This window comes from Eleutherodactylus coqui, chromosome 2, assembly GCF_035609145.1.
Source record: "Eleutherodactylus coqui strain aEleCoq1 chromosome 2, aEleCoq1.hap1, whole genome shotgun sequence".
Classification (NCBI taxonomy): domain Eukaryota; kingdom Metazoa; phylum Chordata; class Amphibia; order Anura; family Eleutherodactylidae; genus Eleutherodactylus; species Eleutherodactylus coqui.
The window spans coordinates 58,729,186-58,744,416 of record NC_089838.1 but is presented as its reverse complement, the minus strand read 5'-3'; the positions used below and the strand labels follow the sequence as shown (position 1 = coordinate 58,744,416).

General features: G+C 44.8%; 1 protein-coding gene across 2 annotated transcripts; it reads right to left on the bottom strand.

The window, feature by feature from the left end:
- Window positions 1-2,450: 2,450 nt before the first annotated feature.
- CAMLG (calcium modulating ligand) lies at window positions 2,451-13,985 on the bottom strand. 2 transcript variants are annotated; one of them, XM_066591024.1, is made up of 4 exons: window positions 13,754-13,985; window positions 10,571-10,998; window positions 7,191-7,256; window positions 2,451-3,645 (listed from the first exon to the last, which is right to left on the bottom strand). In XM_066591024.1, exons 1-4 carry the CDS (start codon window positions 13,887-13,889, stop codon window positions 3,454-3,456), a joined length of 822 nt encoding a protein of 273 aa, XP_066447121.1. In that variant the 5' UTR covers window positions 13,890-13,985; the 3' UTR covers window positions 2,451-3,453. The 2 variants fall into 2 exon arrangements, with proteins under 2 accessions (XP_066447121.1, XP_066447122.1); XM_066591025.1 differs by having other exon boundaries at window positions 10,571-10,995.
- Between the last annotated feature and the right edge of the window lie 1,246 nt (window positions 13,986-15,231).

Here is a 15,231-nt window from a genome sequence, read left to right as displayed (position 1 = left end):
AGATCTCACTCATAAGGGGTGGGGGTGTTAAAATGAAGAGTTTTTCAGTGTTCTAAAAAATAACAAATAACCTTCCATTTAGAGTTTCTGATACAGAAGTCCCTGTAGTATTCTAACTGCAGCATGATGTTTTTATCATTTTTTATGTACATCTGTGTACTGCAGGGTAAGCAGGGCCACAGTCTCAGCATGCCTTCTTCTGAACTACATATGGAAGTAGTCAAGTCTTTCCCGAGCCCTCGCTGTCCATGTGGCACTCTGCCTACTGTGTACTCTTGTGTGATAAAGAAAAACAGTTAACCCAATTGGCATGCAGTCCCTGAAGATTTAGACATTTCTAAATATATTCAGTATATGCACATTATAATCTGTGGCTGTAACCCTTATGCTCCGCACAAGCACACTTATGTAAGGCAAACGTCCCCCATTCTCCGGTAGAATTGAAAACGACGTTAAAAGTGGCCGTGTGGTTTCCGGATGACATTGTTCCAGCTATGTTAAAATAAGTCATTGCCTGTTCTCTTGGCATCAATACATCCTGGGTGCTATGATGTCAGGGGTTCAGGATGGTGACGCTGCAGTCTCCGATTGGCTGCTGCAGTCAGGTTACTTCCGATGACATCAGTATTAACAAGCACAGGGACCAAGGCGAGGCTACAACACTGGAAGCCTGCGGCAGAACAGGGTTTAGTAATAGTCTTTTTGATTTTTTTTTTTAACACCGTTGTAGCTATAGGGGCAATGCTGTCCAGTAACCAGACAATCCATAATAAAAGGAGATTTAAGCCCCTGACCCCTCTACCCCTTTTTCCCCACCTTTTGGTGAACAAATTTTGTTGTGGTTGTTGTGGCGGTGTCAGGGGACAAGGATGCTCTGGGGAGCATCTCTCATGCAGCAGGCCATACGGCGAATCACTCACATCATGTGATAGCAGTTCTACATATTGTGTTTCCCAGATAATAAGCCCTACCCTGATGCTCGGATGGGAAGGGGGGGTTGGGGCTTGAAAGATAAGCCCTCCCCCAAAAATAAGCCCTAGCTACACTACATGTAAAAAAGAAAACTCACGTAGCAGCCGGTGTTTGGGTCCCTCGCGCTGATGTCATGCAATGAATGGCTGTGGTTGGTTAATCGAGCGCCGACTCTCATGGGCTGACGTGGCACTCAACTAACCAATCAGAGGATTAGCATGCTGGAGGCAGGGTATTCAAGCCCGGCTACCAGGAAGAACTGCTCAGTTGGCGTGCAGGATGACATGGAAGACTGCAGCAGCGACGGAGACCAACGCAAGGGACCTGAACGCTGGATTCTAGTTAAGTATCATAATACACCCCCCCAAAAATAAGACACTGTGCCTTTTTGAGGCAAAAATTAATATAAAAAAGTGTCTTATTTTTGGGGAAACACTAAGTGCTCTGCAGACTGTGTTAGTGATTGCAGTACAGTTATTTTTAGTGACTCAGAGTATGTCCTTTCTGAAGTTGTTCACTCTTCCCAGGCAAAGATTTCTTCCAGCGACAACTTATCTCTGCAAAGTTTGCAACATTTGATTATTGCAATCAATCGCAAGTTCAAGTCCACTCTGGGGACTAAAGAAAAGAATAAAACAAGGAAAAAAAATTTCATTTTTAAAAAAAAAAACAAAAAAAAACAAAACCTAAAAATCCCTTTTCTGAATCATCACATTAAAAAATGAATTCAAGTGTTATCTTCATGAATTGCGCTATTTCATGAAAACATTCTGAATAAGTCCCATCTTTGTCTTAAATATTATTAATTAGAAAAGCGTCTTCTTGCAGAAGTAATAATGAGCCAGAATCTATCTTTATATCCCCAAGAGTTGCCAACACTCTGTGCATTTGCACAGCAGAAGTCCTGCATGAAGGGGTTGCGGGAGGTGAATTGAGCGCAGCTTGTTCCAGTTATCATCCCATGTAGCATCTTCCTGAAGGCTGCAGAGGTCGGCGGCGCACTTATTGAGAATGTCCTTGTTGGCATCCTCCATATTAGATCCCTGGCTACATTATAAGGGGCTACAATGCATGGCAGAAGTGATTTCTTGTTCCTCTTCCGTAGTTGCTCATTGGAGGAGATGAGAGGGCCGCTTTAGGAAACTTTTAGGCAACTTTGTTGTGGAGCGAGGTATCAGACTGACCCTCCAATAGGTCGCTTTGAGCTGCACTAGCTGATTGGTATGTAACGAAGGAAGAATGTAAAAATCTGCCATCTACCCGGGACCTGCTTTAACCTTTAAATACTGCTGGCTCTGAGCATCCTGTGAGGTTGTTGAAAGCAAGAGAAATCTATTACGGATTAACAATAGCAGCCCATGTGGTAGACTTGAGTACTGAAGGGCCATTATCAAGCGACCATTTTGGCTCTCGCTCAGCCATGTGTTTTTTTTTTAATTTGGCAAAATGTTTAAATTATACAAGATTAGGCTTCAGTCTTTAAATGTTCTTTAATGTCAAAGTAAATACAAGTCTATAATGTGACCTACATTCATTAGAATTATTAAATACAAACCAACTGAACTTACAATTAGTCACTCTTCTATAGCACATTTACATCATTGGAACAACTGCTTTTATAAATAAGGCCGGAATCACACATCTAGTATCACTTGAGGGGGACAGAAGGAAAGTTTCAAGTCAATGAATTTCTTTTTGAGTATAGATAAATTAATCTTTAAAGAAAGAAGTAAAACATGGCACAACTGTATTAACCATAACAGAGCAGTGTGATGAGCTCTAACGTCATCACACTGGACTCTTCTGTTGTGATGAAGAACACTTCTAACAATGTTACACGTGTCCATGGCTGAGAGTCCAAAATGGCCATAGTTTAAAAAAAAAAAAAAAAGTATATTTCCCTACAAAACAACCCTGAAACTATACAAAAATGGTGTAACTATAGCAATGTTAACATCACACAGACTTCAGTCCGAATGACAATTCGTTGAGGACAGACTGAAAAATAGGGAAAACGGAAGTCATCATATTTAAAACTATTTACAAACTATTCACAAAGCTTCAAGGCTGTAAATGCTTCTTAAAGTCCCTCTACTAAATCCGTACTTGCAATTATTTTAATTTTTAATAATCGTAATGAATGTAGAGTCTTTTCATACAACAATGTATATAAGTTCTAGAAACGCTACATAGTGATGCGTGGTATTTTGTTGTAATCACAGGACTGATACATTCTTTCGATATGCTATAACTTCCAGTTGCTATACAAACTGATATTTAAAAACAAACAAAAAAAAAAACCACAATAAATAAGAACAGTTGGAGATGTCAAACAAGGTACATTTACAGTAGGTAAAAAATATATATTATTGGGGCAACTGCTCATTTCTGAGCAATGATAGCGATAATATTTTATTTAGAATCTATGTAAGAATAAATCATCCCTGGAAGATATACAGTCTCTTGTGAAAGAATGAATAGTCATGGCTCTTGTATCCCAAAGTATCGGAGTACTTCATGACAGAAGATAAAGGTAAAGAAGTAAACACATAAGTCAGTGAAAACATCCACCATCTTGCCATATGTATCCAACGAACGACTTATCACCTCAGAAGGGATTCCAGACAGAAGGAGAGCAGCAGTGAGGACAGTCGTTTTAGTCTTCTTCTCCCCCTTAAAAACAAAGAAGTCAATCAGTAAAGCAAATATTTTTGTCATTTTCAGAATTTCTATTTCTTAAAGCTTCTCTTATATTATTATTACTGGCATTATCCCTAGTGTTGTAGTCACTAGGTTGCCAGTTTCATAGGAATTATGGTGCTATGCCAAAACACACAAAAACTATTGTATTAACTCATTGATTATACATAGTTAGAGGGGGTGCATTGAGCCAGTCCCCCTACCTTGGATTCAAATGTATCCATGGTCCTTAAAGGGGTTGTCGGAGATTGTGATAGATAGATATCTTTTTTTTTTAATTCCTGGTTTTGCTCTAAAAACAATAAAAGAACAGATTCTTCTCATCACTTTCACCTGGAAGCAGCTAAGTGGCTCCATTGAATCTCCTGCTGTAAGTGCAGGCCAGAAGTCATGTGACTACTGCAACCTATCAGAGGCCACAGCGTCACCTCTCGTTTTCTTGCCATGAGTGCTCACATCCTGGGTGCAACGATGCCAAGAGTTCAGGATAGAACGTTGCGGCTGCTGATTGGCCGCAGCGGTTACCTGATTTCCAGCCAGCGCTGACAGTAGGACATTCAATGGAATGAGAATGAAAAAGAGAGGTAGGTATCCATTATATTTGCCATTTTAGAGCATGCCTGGCCATTTAACAAGTAAAAAAAAAATGTTATACTCTGACACAGATACATTTTCTCTGTAAGCCTCAGCAGAAGACGACAGACAGGCTGAGGTTATGGGAACATCAGAAGGTGAGTGATCTGTACTTGAAGGACAACGGCTTTTTTTTCAGCAGCACCGTGCGGGTAATTTTTTTAATTCAAAAGACACAGTGGAGGTTTTTTTTTTTTTTTTTTTTTTTTTTAACAGGGGTCACAGAAGTGGTATTTGTAATCAGTAGAGATGAGCGAGCGTACTCACTAAGGCAAATTACTCGAGCGAGTATTGCCATTTTCGAGTACATGCCCGCTCGTGCCAAAAGATTCGGGGGGCCGGCGGGGAGGAAGATCTCTCTCTCCCCCATGCTCACTCCCGCAATATATTCTGGGGACAAGGTGGGTTGAGCTGTTACAGTAGATTTAAGGGGGCTTATTTTTATTCAGGGACACTTTTTTGTTTAAATTCAAGAGGCACTATATGTCACACTATTATATTCAGAGTCCCAGTGCGTAGATGTGCCACAATTGTGAGGAGCCAAAGACATCTGGGTGACAAACTCAGCAGAGTTGTTGCTGGGAGGGATCATCATACGATCTGCACCAGATAGAGAACAAAACAGAAAACCACCAATCCCATTTTCTGTGAGTCTCAGAATGTAACTGTTTATTCAGACTATATCTGATCAGTTCTGTAGTCACTCCTATGATTAACAGACTGATGTGGAAAAGTGTTGTCACTCGTGAAACAGCAACTCCCACCATACTCCTACCATTGCACAGGTCAGTATCGGAGATGCAGTTTCACCCAATACAAATGCATATGAACTTTGGCTAATGTGACTTTGTAACTGATCTCTGTACTTAAGTTGGCTCTGGTGCTATACATTTGTATTTTCTGTGGGGTAGGAGGGCAGGACACTTAGATCTTTGCCCGAATACACAAAGCACAATTCTGTGGTCTATACAAGGACTTTTTTTCCCCAAGATTTAAAAAGAAAATAAAAATGTAAGGGTAGATAGTCATTTAAAACAGAGGGAAAAAAGCCATATGCACATTTCCATGGACCTCTCGCATCCAGCAACACAGCAGTCATGTCCATCACTAAATTGACTGCTCCGCTGGTGTCAGTGGTCACATACCCTTTATGTTCACCTGCTGAGGCCAGCGATTAGCAGAGTGGCTATGTATGATGAATGGAACATGATTTCTGCAGTCTCTTCCAGGATTGGACTGGCAGGGGACCAGTGGCGGCCATTGGAGAGGAGAATATGGCTTATTTTCTCTATTTAATACCATGTAAATGTTTTAATCTCAGAAAAGCTCTTTACAAAAGTGCCCAATCTAAATAGACCGCATGTGTCTATGGTATATTTATAATATAGCACACACTATGAAATAAACAGGCTGCTGCAACCAATGACAGAGCTCAACAATTACCTGTGAGCCCTGTCATTGGTTCCAGTAGCAGGTTTTGGGATGTCACAGGCTGATGACGTCAGCAGGTACACGAGTGGAGAGTATCAGCTCCTTATTATGTTTTGCACACTAGGGGACCAGTTTTTAATAAAGCAGATATCTTAGACAACCCATTTAATTTTATTCCTGAATTGCCCATGACAGAAAAGAGTCAGTCAGCAGAGCCTGAAGAGAAAAGCAGAAACAAAGGCCGACACTGAGTGAATAGGCTGGGTTCGGCTCTTTGCACCCGGGTCTCTTTTTCTCAGTCTCTACATACTCTCAGATAAAAGACCATGGCCATCAGCACTTGCCACTGAGGTGGATAGAGGGAAAGTGTCGGGTGTTGGACGAGGGCAACAGCAAGCTCAGGCATGGAATCATTGCTCTAATACCTGTCAGGCATTGATTTGAAGGAATGCTGCCATCCAGTAGGTGGTGCTGCAGAGAGATTGTTCCATCGCCCTTATTTGCATATTACCCAGAGGAGCATGGATGGTCTTATAAAGTCTCCTCACTCACCTTCTAGGTGCTCTCCTTAAGGAGTAATGATACACCCCCCCCCCCCTCTTGACTCACGTCATAGGCCTCTCAGTAGCCAAGCCAGGATCCTACTGCACACTGATGAGGGGCAAAAACCCTGAAACAGCTGTCTGTGTATGGATTCTGGCTTAGTATACAATTTCCAATCAGTGTGTAAAGGGCTGGGCATTGATTTGCAGGAATGCTGCCATCCAATAGGTGGCGCTGCAGAGGTATTGTTTCATCTTCCTTATTTGCATATTACCCAGAGGAGCATGGATGGTCTTATAAAGTCTCCTCACTCACATTCTAGGTGCTCTCCTTAAGGAGTAATGATACCCGTCTCGACTCACGTCATAGGCCTCTCACTAGCCAAGCCAGGATCCTACTGCACACTGATGAGGGGCAAAACCCTGAAACAGCTGTCTGTGTATGGATTCTGGCTTAGTATACAATTTACAATCAGTGCTCTAAAAGACCTGTGTAATGGGTCAGGCATTGATTTGCAGGAATGCTGCCATCCAATAGGGGGCGCTGCAGAGGTATTGTTTCATCATCCTTATTTGCATATCCTTATTTTCCACACGCTAAGTTTTCAGGTGCGCGCCTGCCAAAGGAACACTTGTACCAGCACACAGAGCAGGAAAGCCTTTGTCTCCACTGTCCAGAAATAGGGGAAAGGGGAAGCATTTAGTGGTTACAGAAGAGTCTTGTGAAATAAAGTGCATTGAGTTCTGGCTTTCTGGAAAATTGTGTCAAAGTTGTGTGAAATAGTTTACAAGGTGCGGCGGTTCGAGCCGCATCAAACAATATATACAAGCAAGCATGTATACAAGATGTTCTTTTAAGAGCAGCCCAGCAAATTAGACTTGAGCAAAGCTTGAAAGCATTTCTATTTTTACCTTTGGAAAATACTTGGACAGTCCCATGAACGCAAGCTGTAACGTAAGGAACGGAGCAAATATGGACTGTAGAGACAAAAAATAAGTCACAATCAATTGTTATGGAAAAAGTCGGGATTTGCTAACCTACAAAATAATTATTTGGAGGATATTTTATATAGTTAATCTATGCATTACCACATTAACATAATATATAAGATGTCAGTACCGTATATATTCCCTTGCATTATAATAACATACGCAATGGCATGCAACTTAGAAAATACATTCGTTTGTATGTAATTTATATACCGTATATACCGGCGTATAAGACGACTTTTGAACCCCCAAAAATCTGCTCTGAAGTCGGGGGTCGTCTTATACGCCGGTAATACAAAAAAAAAAGAAAAAAGTGTCAAAAAAAAAATAAATATATCATTACTCACCTCCCCTGGCGTTCTGCGGTGCTGCTGCAGGATGTCGCTCCCTCCTGGTCCCCGGCAGAGCATTGCTTTCTGAATGCGGGGCTTGAAATCCCCGCCTCCAGAAAGCTAATACTGTGATTAGCTAACACACGCCGCCAGCCAATCACAGCCATTCAATGACATCATTGAATGGCTAGGATTGGCTGAAGGCACGTGTGTTTAGCCAATCACAGCTTTCAATGATGTCATTGAATGGCTGTGATTGGCTGACGGCGTGTGTTAGCTAATCACAGTATTAGCTTTCTGGAGGCGGGGATTTCAAGCCCCGCATTCAGAAAGCAATGCTCTGCCGGGGACCAGGGGGGAGCAATATCCTGCAGCAGCGCCGCAAAACGCCGGGGAGGTGAGCAATGTTTTTTTTTTTTGCTCCGCTGTATTCCCGGCGTATAAGGTGACAGTTGGGGGGTCGTCTTATACGCCCCGTCGCCTTATACGCCGGAATATACGGTACTTTTTTTACTGAACGCCTTCGAATACAATAAAATAGTTGACTATAGAACTCCACGGAGAAAAAAAAAAGTGCAACAAGACACTTGCCCTCAGTCAAGTATGTGAGGGACTATGGATACATTTACACCAGGTTACATGGTGGTCCTTTAGGCCTTTTTCACATGGGCGACAGCGATATTGCTTCCTGACCAGGAAGCGCTGGGGAAAAACTACAAGCAAATATGCCGGGAAACTGTGAGGAGAAGCGCGGCGGAGGAGACAGCGCCTGTTAGGTGATGTATTGTGGGTTTTTTAATGCAGATAGGCTTTATTTTAGGGCTCAAGCAGAAGGATTTCCAACTGTAAAAGTTGCATCACACGAAAACCGAAGGCTTGGTAGGGAAACATGGGCTACAAAACACCTCAAATCGTGGCTGTATAGAGCGTGCTGTGATTTTGTATTCCTGCAGTGCAGCAGCCTATAAAGCATCACTAATGTGAAGGAACCCATTGGAAACCACGGGCTGCACATACATGCGGTTTGTAGTGCTGTCGCACCGTGAGAAAATCCTCGGGACCTGTCCTATGAGCACCGTATGTTAGTTTATGGTGGCGACAGGTTCCCTTCATCCATTTCTGGCACCATTCCCTAAAATATTGAATTAGATCAAATCCATTTTTAACCCCTTCAGGACATGGCCATTTTTGTCTTCACGCACGCCACTTATGTCTGTTCTCTGGCTTAGACTTGTAAAACAAAGTTCTATATATATATATATAAGCCTCTGCATGCATCTCCCACGTCTATAGGGGACGGACTGTATAGCCATTTCCTCCTGGAGACACTTCAACATAAAGCACATACACCCTGCTGGACCAGACATCTTCGCCTCCCACATACTAGTCCATAATAACAAAGAACACAAACAAAAAAGCACTGGTCGCTCAGGGACCAGAAAACTAAACTAGACACCCAGCGGTGAGATGCGGCAGAAAATGGAACTTACTGCTACATCATAAAGAACATTGAACCTTCCTCTTTTCAGGGATGTGAGGATTGTGTTCCTCTCTTTTGTAGTTTGTTATTAAATCTCTAGATCTGCTCCTCCTTTCTGAATAACCCTGCACATTAGAGCAACCAAACCAGTGAATCTGAGGGACATTGGCTTAGAAGAATGACAGCAGGATCGCTTTAAAGGAACTGCTGTTTATGCGATTCCCATATATATCTCCAAGACATTCCACCTAGGGTATAGAACAGAATCCTAACAAAGAAGTGAAGTAACGTCAGCAAGTCCCCATTCTAATTTTGTTTCTTTATAATATAAAAGGAAAAAAAAAAAAAAAAGAACAAAAACAAACAATGTTATGGCTTCTAGTAAACCTTTTTTCAAGCCTGCTTGAACGAAGCTTTTTTGTATTAGGCCCAATGCCCACAGACAGATTATCGCTGCGGAATTCGCAGCCAGACGCCTGCCGCAAATTTCGCAGCACTGTCCATAGCATGCCATGTTAAAAGATTCTTCCAAGCCCATGAGCGAAAGTCAACTTCTATTTTCTGCTCGCGGGGAAGAATCGCAGCATGCTCTATTTTATGCTGAAAATCACACGGACGGCTTCCATTGCAGTCAATTGAAGACATCCGTTCCATGGCAAGTCGCTGCGGATCCGCGTCCTCGCCGGCACGTCATGCCTTGCATTGCGCATGTGTGCCAGCCGAGACACTCACGGCAGATCCGGACAGGCGAGTATGGGTCTCTGGGGGTCACCGGGTCTAATTCTGCTGGGAGATTTTACAGTCGGAATCCGACCCAACCGTGGGCATTAGCCCTTATATGGGAACCTAATAAAGCTGGAATTAGGTCATGCAAACATCACTTTGCGTCTAACTAGTTTTAACTAGCTGCTAAAGTCAAGCGTAACTTGTCAACTGGTGCTAGCTACACAGCGTGCTGGGATTAAGACAAGATAAGGCACTTAAGACAAAAAAAAACAAAACCCTAAACAGAGGCAGAAGCAAAATCCCAAAATAAATAAATGAGGTCTAACAGCTAAACAAAACGTGACCAATTCTGCTTCACATGAGCGCAATTTGCTGCATGCCGCATGGCATGCAGCATGTATGCAATGGCATAGCGTACTTGCTGCAGGCCACCGATCGCCATGCACTATCTTGGCATGTCAGCATGTGTAATATGAGCCAAGATGCTGCGATCTGTGCTGCGTACAACATGAGTGGCAACATGAGAGCCCATGGCAGATTGGTACAGCGTATTCCGCACACAAAACCCGTTGGCGTAATACACCGTAGCGATACGTTCGTGGGAAGGAGCCCCGTAGAGGGGAGATTGACACGTCCTATAGGGCAGTTAATGTTGCAGTTGTACCAGTAAACATTTGCTTCTACGATGATGACTCTAGTGACAACCACTGCACCCCCTCAATATGAAGAATGATGTATACACGGCATTTCAGTAATATTCTTACCAGATACTTGCACACAAACAGTCTAACGGTCAAAGCGAGAAGAGCACTACCGGCCAGCCGAAAAATGCGGAAAGCGTCCAATTCCTCCATCCCGCTACCATTTTCAGGAGCTGGCTTGTCACTGCTGAGCTGGTTCCTAAGCTTGATGGCCTCATCGAATCTACTTATGTACTGGTTCAGGCCTCGCGGAGCCGACTCAAAGGTCCCGTCTGTCCTGTTCCTCAGATCGTTGCCGTCTTTCTTCAACTCAGAATTCTTGCTCAAGTCTGTTCTTTCCGCTGTGTACGACTCCACACCGTCCACGCCGCCACACGGGTGATCACTTGGTGTGCCATTGTCTCCAGTAAGAATGGTCCCCCGCTTAGATAAGGACGGTTGCAATGGGAACGAGCCGGCTTTATCAAGCTGTTCCATTCGGAGTTCTTCTACTGAGAAAAAAATAATAAAACAATCAGGCAGACGAATCCATTTTCCTAAAAATAGTTAATTTACATGAAACATTGCCCATAATACCCAATTAACTATGAACTCCTACGAGTTTCAGGTAATTAAAAAAAAAACAAAAGACGTTTAATGATATAAAGGAAAATTATTTAAACTCAGATGTAGTCAAACTTTGTATATAATGTATGTAATATAATGTACAACAGCAAGTCAGACCCAAAGAGCAAATCTCAAAGACCCTACAGAAAAGTCGTATGTGCCAAGGTACCCAAGATGACTGTTGGGAGCAGAAGTGCCCGTCAGCCATTCCACAGGAGTAATAGTCTTCCAGAGGCCGGCGCGGCTGGAGAACACTTCCGGTTGCCCGCCTCCATTCAGAGTAAACAGGTAGTCACTCATACATGAGCAACTGCCTGTTCACACAGGCGGATATAAGCGGCTCTAACAAGACAGCGATTTCTTGCTCAGTGCCCCCTCAGTGGGCACATGTACCCGGGACAACTATCGCCAAAATTAACTGTTTCCAAGGAATATTCATGTATTAACCGCCCCGTGTACGAGGACCTTTATATACATATCCATGTAAGACACATTCCTAACTTCTCATACATACATACTATACTCTGTGTTGTGCCAGTAAAGATCCCCTGCCAATCACAAGAACCTGTGCCCCATGAGAGGTGCCAGCAAATACCTTGGCACCGACCATTATAGTAAACAAGCCATAAAGAAGCAGTTTTGGATCTCCCACAGACTGGAAGGTTAGGTCTCGTGTCGTGGCATGTCCTATCTTTGGGCGTTCCCTCAGAACGCCTCGCCCGTTGTTCACCCTCCGTGCCATGCTTTGCCGGCCACACTGAGAGGTGCAGGCGAGTGCGATGCGGTCTCCCATTGAAAACAATCACGATGCTTTGTGTAATGCAAGACGTTTTTGCATTAGTGGGGACATTGCATGTTGGCGAGCGAGATATGTGGTGACTTTCATGGCCCGATATTGCACTCGCGCGTGAAATTAGCCTAACTATGCAGAGGGATATTGTAGGAGTTGCTGAACTTTGCTTCCGCAGCAATAGAGGCTGATCTAGCGGCGCCTGCCTATCAGACCACCAGCGGCAACATCCTGCCAGGCCGAAGACCGCGGTCCTGCCGAGGGATAAGCAGTCTAGTGGCAGTGTGTACGGTCGCGTTGTGGCTTATAAGTTGCCACGAGCCGACGACTGCATGTTGGATTTCCAGCGACTAATAGGTAGCAGTGAGGCCCCCTTCACGCAGGCGTACGTGTATTTGGGTGCGCCTGAGCGCTGCGTAGTTGCGGAATGAACTATGCTTTTTTAAGCGCACATCATCATATTTTACTGTACTTTTTTGTCCATTTGTGTGTGGCAAAAAAAACACGCACTGAATGACACGGCTAATTAGGCTAACGAGTTCCAGATGTGTTCTTTCTCCTGCGCAATTATGCAGCGTATCACGCATCTTCTGGTGTATTTTGCAGTCCCATTGACTTCTATGGGGACATTGAGTGCGCAGGAAAATAGAGCGTGCTGACGTTTTTTTGCACGACTGAAATGCGCAAGAAAAAAAACGCAATCAACAGATTCTATACTCTGTACATACACGCGTGCAAAGGGGGCCGAACTTGGGAGTCACAATGTAACTTCACTCATTTTCAATGTCCCACAGCAATGTGCGCAGCGCTGATCTAAGGGCTCATTCACACCGGCGGAGGTGCAAAGCGGATTAACACTACCAAATAAAAAAAAAACCGCTTCTGGCTCCGATCCACGGACAGATATTTGCTGCACCGCAGATTTGCAGCAAATAGCGCCCACAACATGCTACGGAAAATTGACTTTTCTGCCCATGAGCGGAAACCAACTATGGATTCCGCAAGCGGAGGAAAAACCGCGGCGTGCTCTATTTTTGTGTGGATTCTGCACTGACTGCTTGCATTGAAGTCAATGGAAGCCGTCTGATCCGCGGCCCGTCCGCAATCGCATTGTGGAAAGGTTGCGGATTCTGTGTCATCGCTGTACTGCGCATGCCTGACGGCTCGCCATTTGGACCATCCGCACAACAGACTGAAAACGGAAAGTAACAGGTAAATGCGGACGCCGCTGCGTAATTCTGCATGTGGATTTCCGCCCTGTCGTGTGCAGGCGGCCTGAGGGCTTATGCATACGGGCGGTGCTGCGGAATCCGCGGCCGGCGTCTGCAACGATCTCCATCCGTAGCATAGAATGGAAAAGGGATTTTTCATGCACACAAGCAGAGACCGGTTGTGGTTTCCACTCGCGGATGAAGAAAAATGGCAGCATGCTCTAATTTAGAGCATTTTCCACGCGGACGGCTTTCCTTGAAGTCAAAGAAGGCCGTCCGATCCGCGGTCATCATTGCAGAAAGGCCGTGGAATTGCCTAGCGACGGTGCAGGAAATCCGTAGTGCGCCATCCGCAGGACAGAAGACAGGTAGGCAGGGTCGCTGCAACGGGCGGATTCCATGCGTGCGGTGGGCACATTCCGTGCGCAGGCCGCCTTACGCCCACCTGTTTCGCCTGCCCTGCGCTATTTTTGTGTGCACAAATACACTGCAGATTTACACAAGCAAAAAACCCAGCACAGAATGATTTTGGGTGTAAATCCACAGATTTGCTGTGTTCCGCAAGCATTGCGCCCGGGATGCGGTGTTGTGCATGCTGCGCAGCCATAGAACGGGCTCTGTCCCTGCGTCATGCCGCACCGCTGCTGGCCGGCTTGTGGATCCCCATGATCCTGTTCATCCGCTCCTCCGAGTTGTTCATCAGCTTCCGCCGCCGGATCTCGGCTCTCCTCTGGGACGCGGTCAGCAGCTCCTCCGCGCCGGCCGGGCTCGCCATACTGTGTGCGCTGATCGCCAGTCTCTCGCCACCCTGCAGCCCGAGGCACAATAAGCGGCTCACATCCCTGGCAGCTGGCTGCGGCGCGCACTGATGACGTGCCGAGCAGCCGCATCGCCATCTGGTGGTGTCCACTGCTTACTGCATGCTGGAAGCTCCGCCGCAGCAGGCTGGGAATGGAAGGGCAGCGCAGGTGGACACTGCTGGGCTGCAGAGGCTGACAGCTAGGAATGTTTTATTATTCCTGTAGCTCCATCAGCTGCACTTTATACCCCCATATTGTGGAAAGCATTGTAACATTTTTTAAATGGCGCGGTATAGACAAATGAAGCAGCATTTCCAGGGGAGGTGTCAAACTCCTTGTCCGGGCTCTCATGCGCGTATGATTACCGTGTACGCATGCGCTGTATGCCCATGTGATACGCAGTAATTCACAGGCAATAATATTACTTTGCGCAGTTCTGCTTAGATTTATGTAATACGCAAGCGCAAAAAGGAACCGCATGTTCTGTTTTGCTGCGTATATATACACATGTACATTTACATAATGTATGGGCGCTGGAAAAAAACCTAAAAACCGTCTGACTGCGTGCGTGAGATACGGTCACCAGCGGCTCCACAGCGGTAAAATGATGCATGACCCACGCAATGTTTTACGCTTACGGCCGTGTCAGCCCTGCCTTAGGGTGGCTTTACACGGGCGTATGCGTTTTTGCACACGGCTCACCTCAACATATTTGCGCTATGAGTCTTTTGTGTATGGACCTTAATTTAAATGGCTATTAAGTGTAATGAGTTTCAGACATGTTCTTTTTCTTGCGCAGTGTTTTACGCATCGCCTTGTGTGCACATTTGCGCCCCCTGATAGACTTCTATAGGGGCCTTTGGTGTGAAAATTAGAACGAACCCATTGAAAGCAATGGAATCTATTCTCTGCGTATTGCGCACACAAATTTTGTGCATGCAAAGACGCACGCGAATACACTCATGTGAAGCCGCCATTATGGTTGCCTTCAAAGGGCCAATTGTAATTGTAAGGCTGTATAGTAATAAGGACCCCCATAGTAACGGCTGTAGTAATAGTGACTCCCCCCATAGTGGCCCCAGTAGTAATAGGGTTTGCTATAGTGGCCTGTTACAGCAAAAATGTATGGCCGTTTAAGGACAACTGAGGGCACCTGTGAAAGATGTCATATGACGGAGCCCGCACAGTTATGGATTCAGCAAAGAATTCCTACCTGACCTTTTATTTATAGCCCCCTAAGGCCTTTTACCCACTTGCGGGTTTTTTTTCACTGCGATTTCGCTGTGCTTTTTTTCCAAATGTCAATGAGACTTTCTA

Coding starts and splice junctions, on each gene's coding strand:
- CAMLG (XM_066591024.1), bottom strand. CDS start 13,889: ATGGCGAGCCCGGCCGGCGCGGAGGAGCTGCTGACCGCGTCCCAGAGG. Junction 10,999..13,753: donor CCACAAGCCGGCCAGCAGCG/GTGCGGCATGAC, acceptor TTTTTTTCTCAG/TAGAAGAACTCCGAATGGAA. Junction 7,257..10,570: donor TGTTTGTGTGCAAGTATCTG/GTAAGAATATTA, acceptor TTGTCTCTACAG/TCCATATTTGCTCCGTTCCT.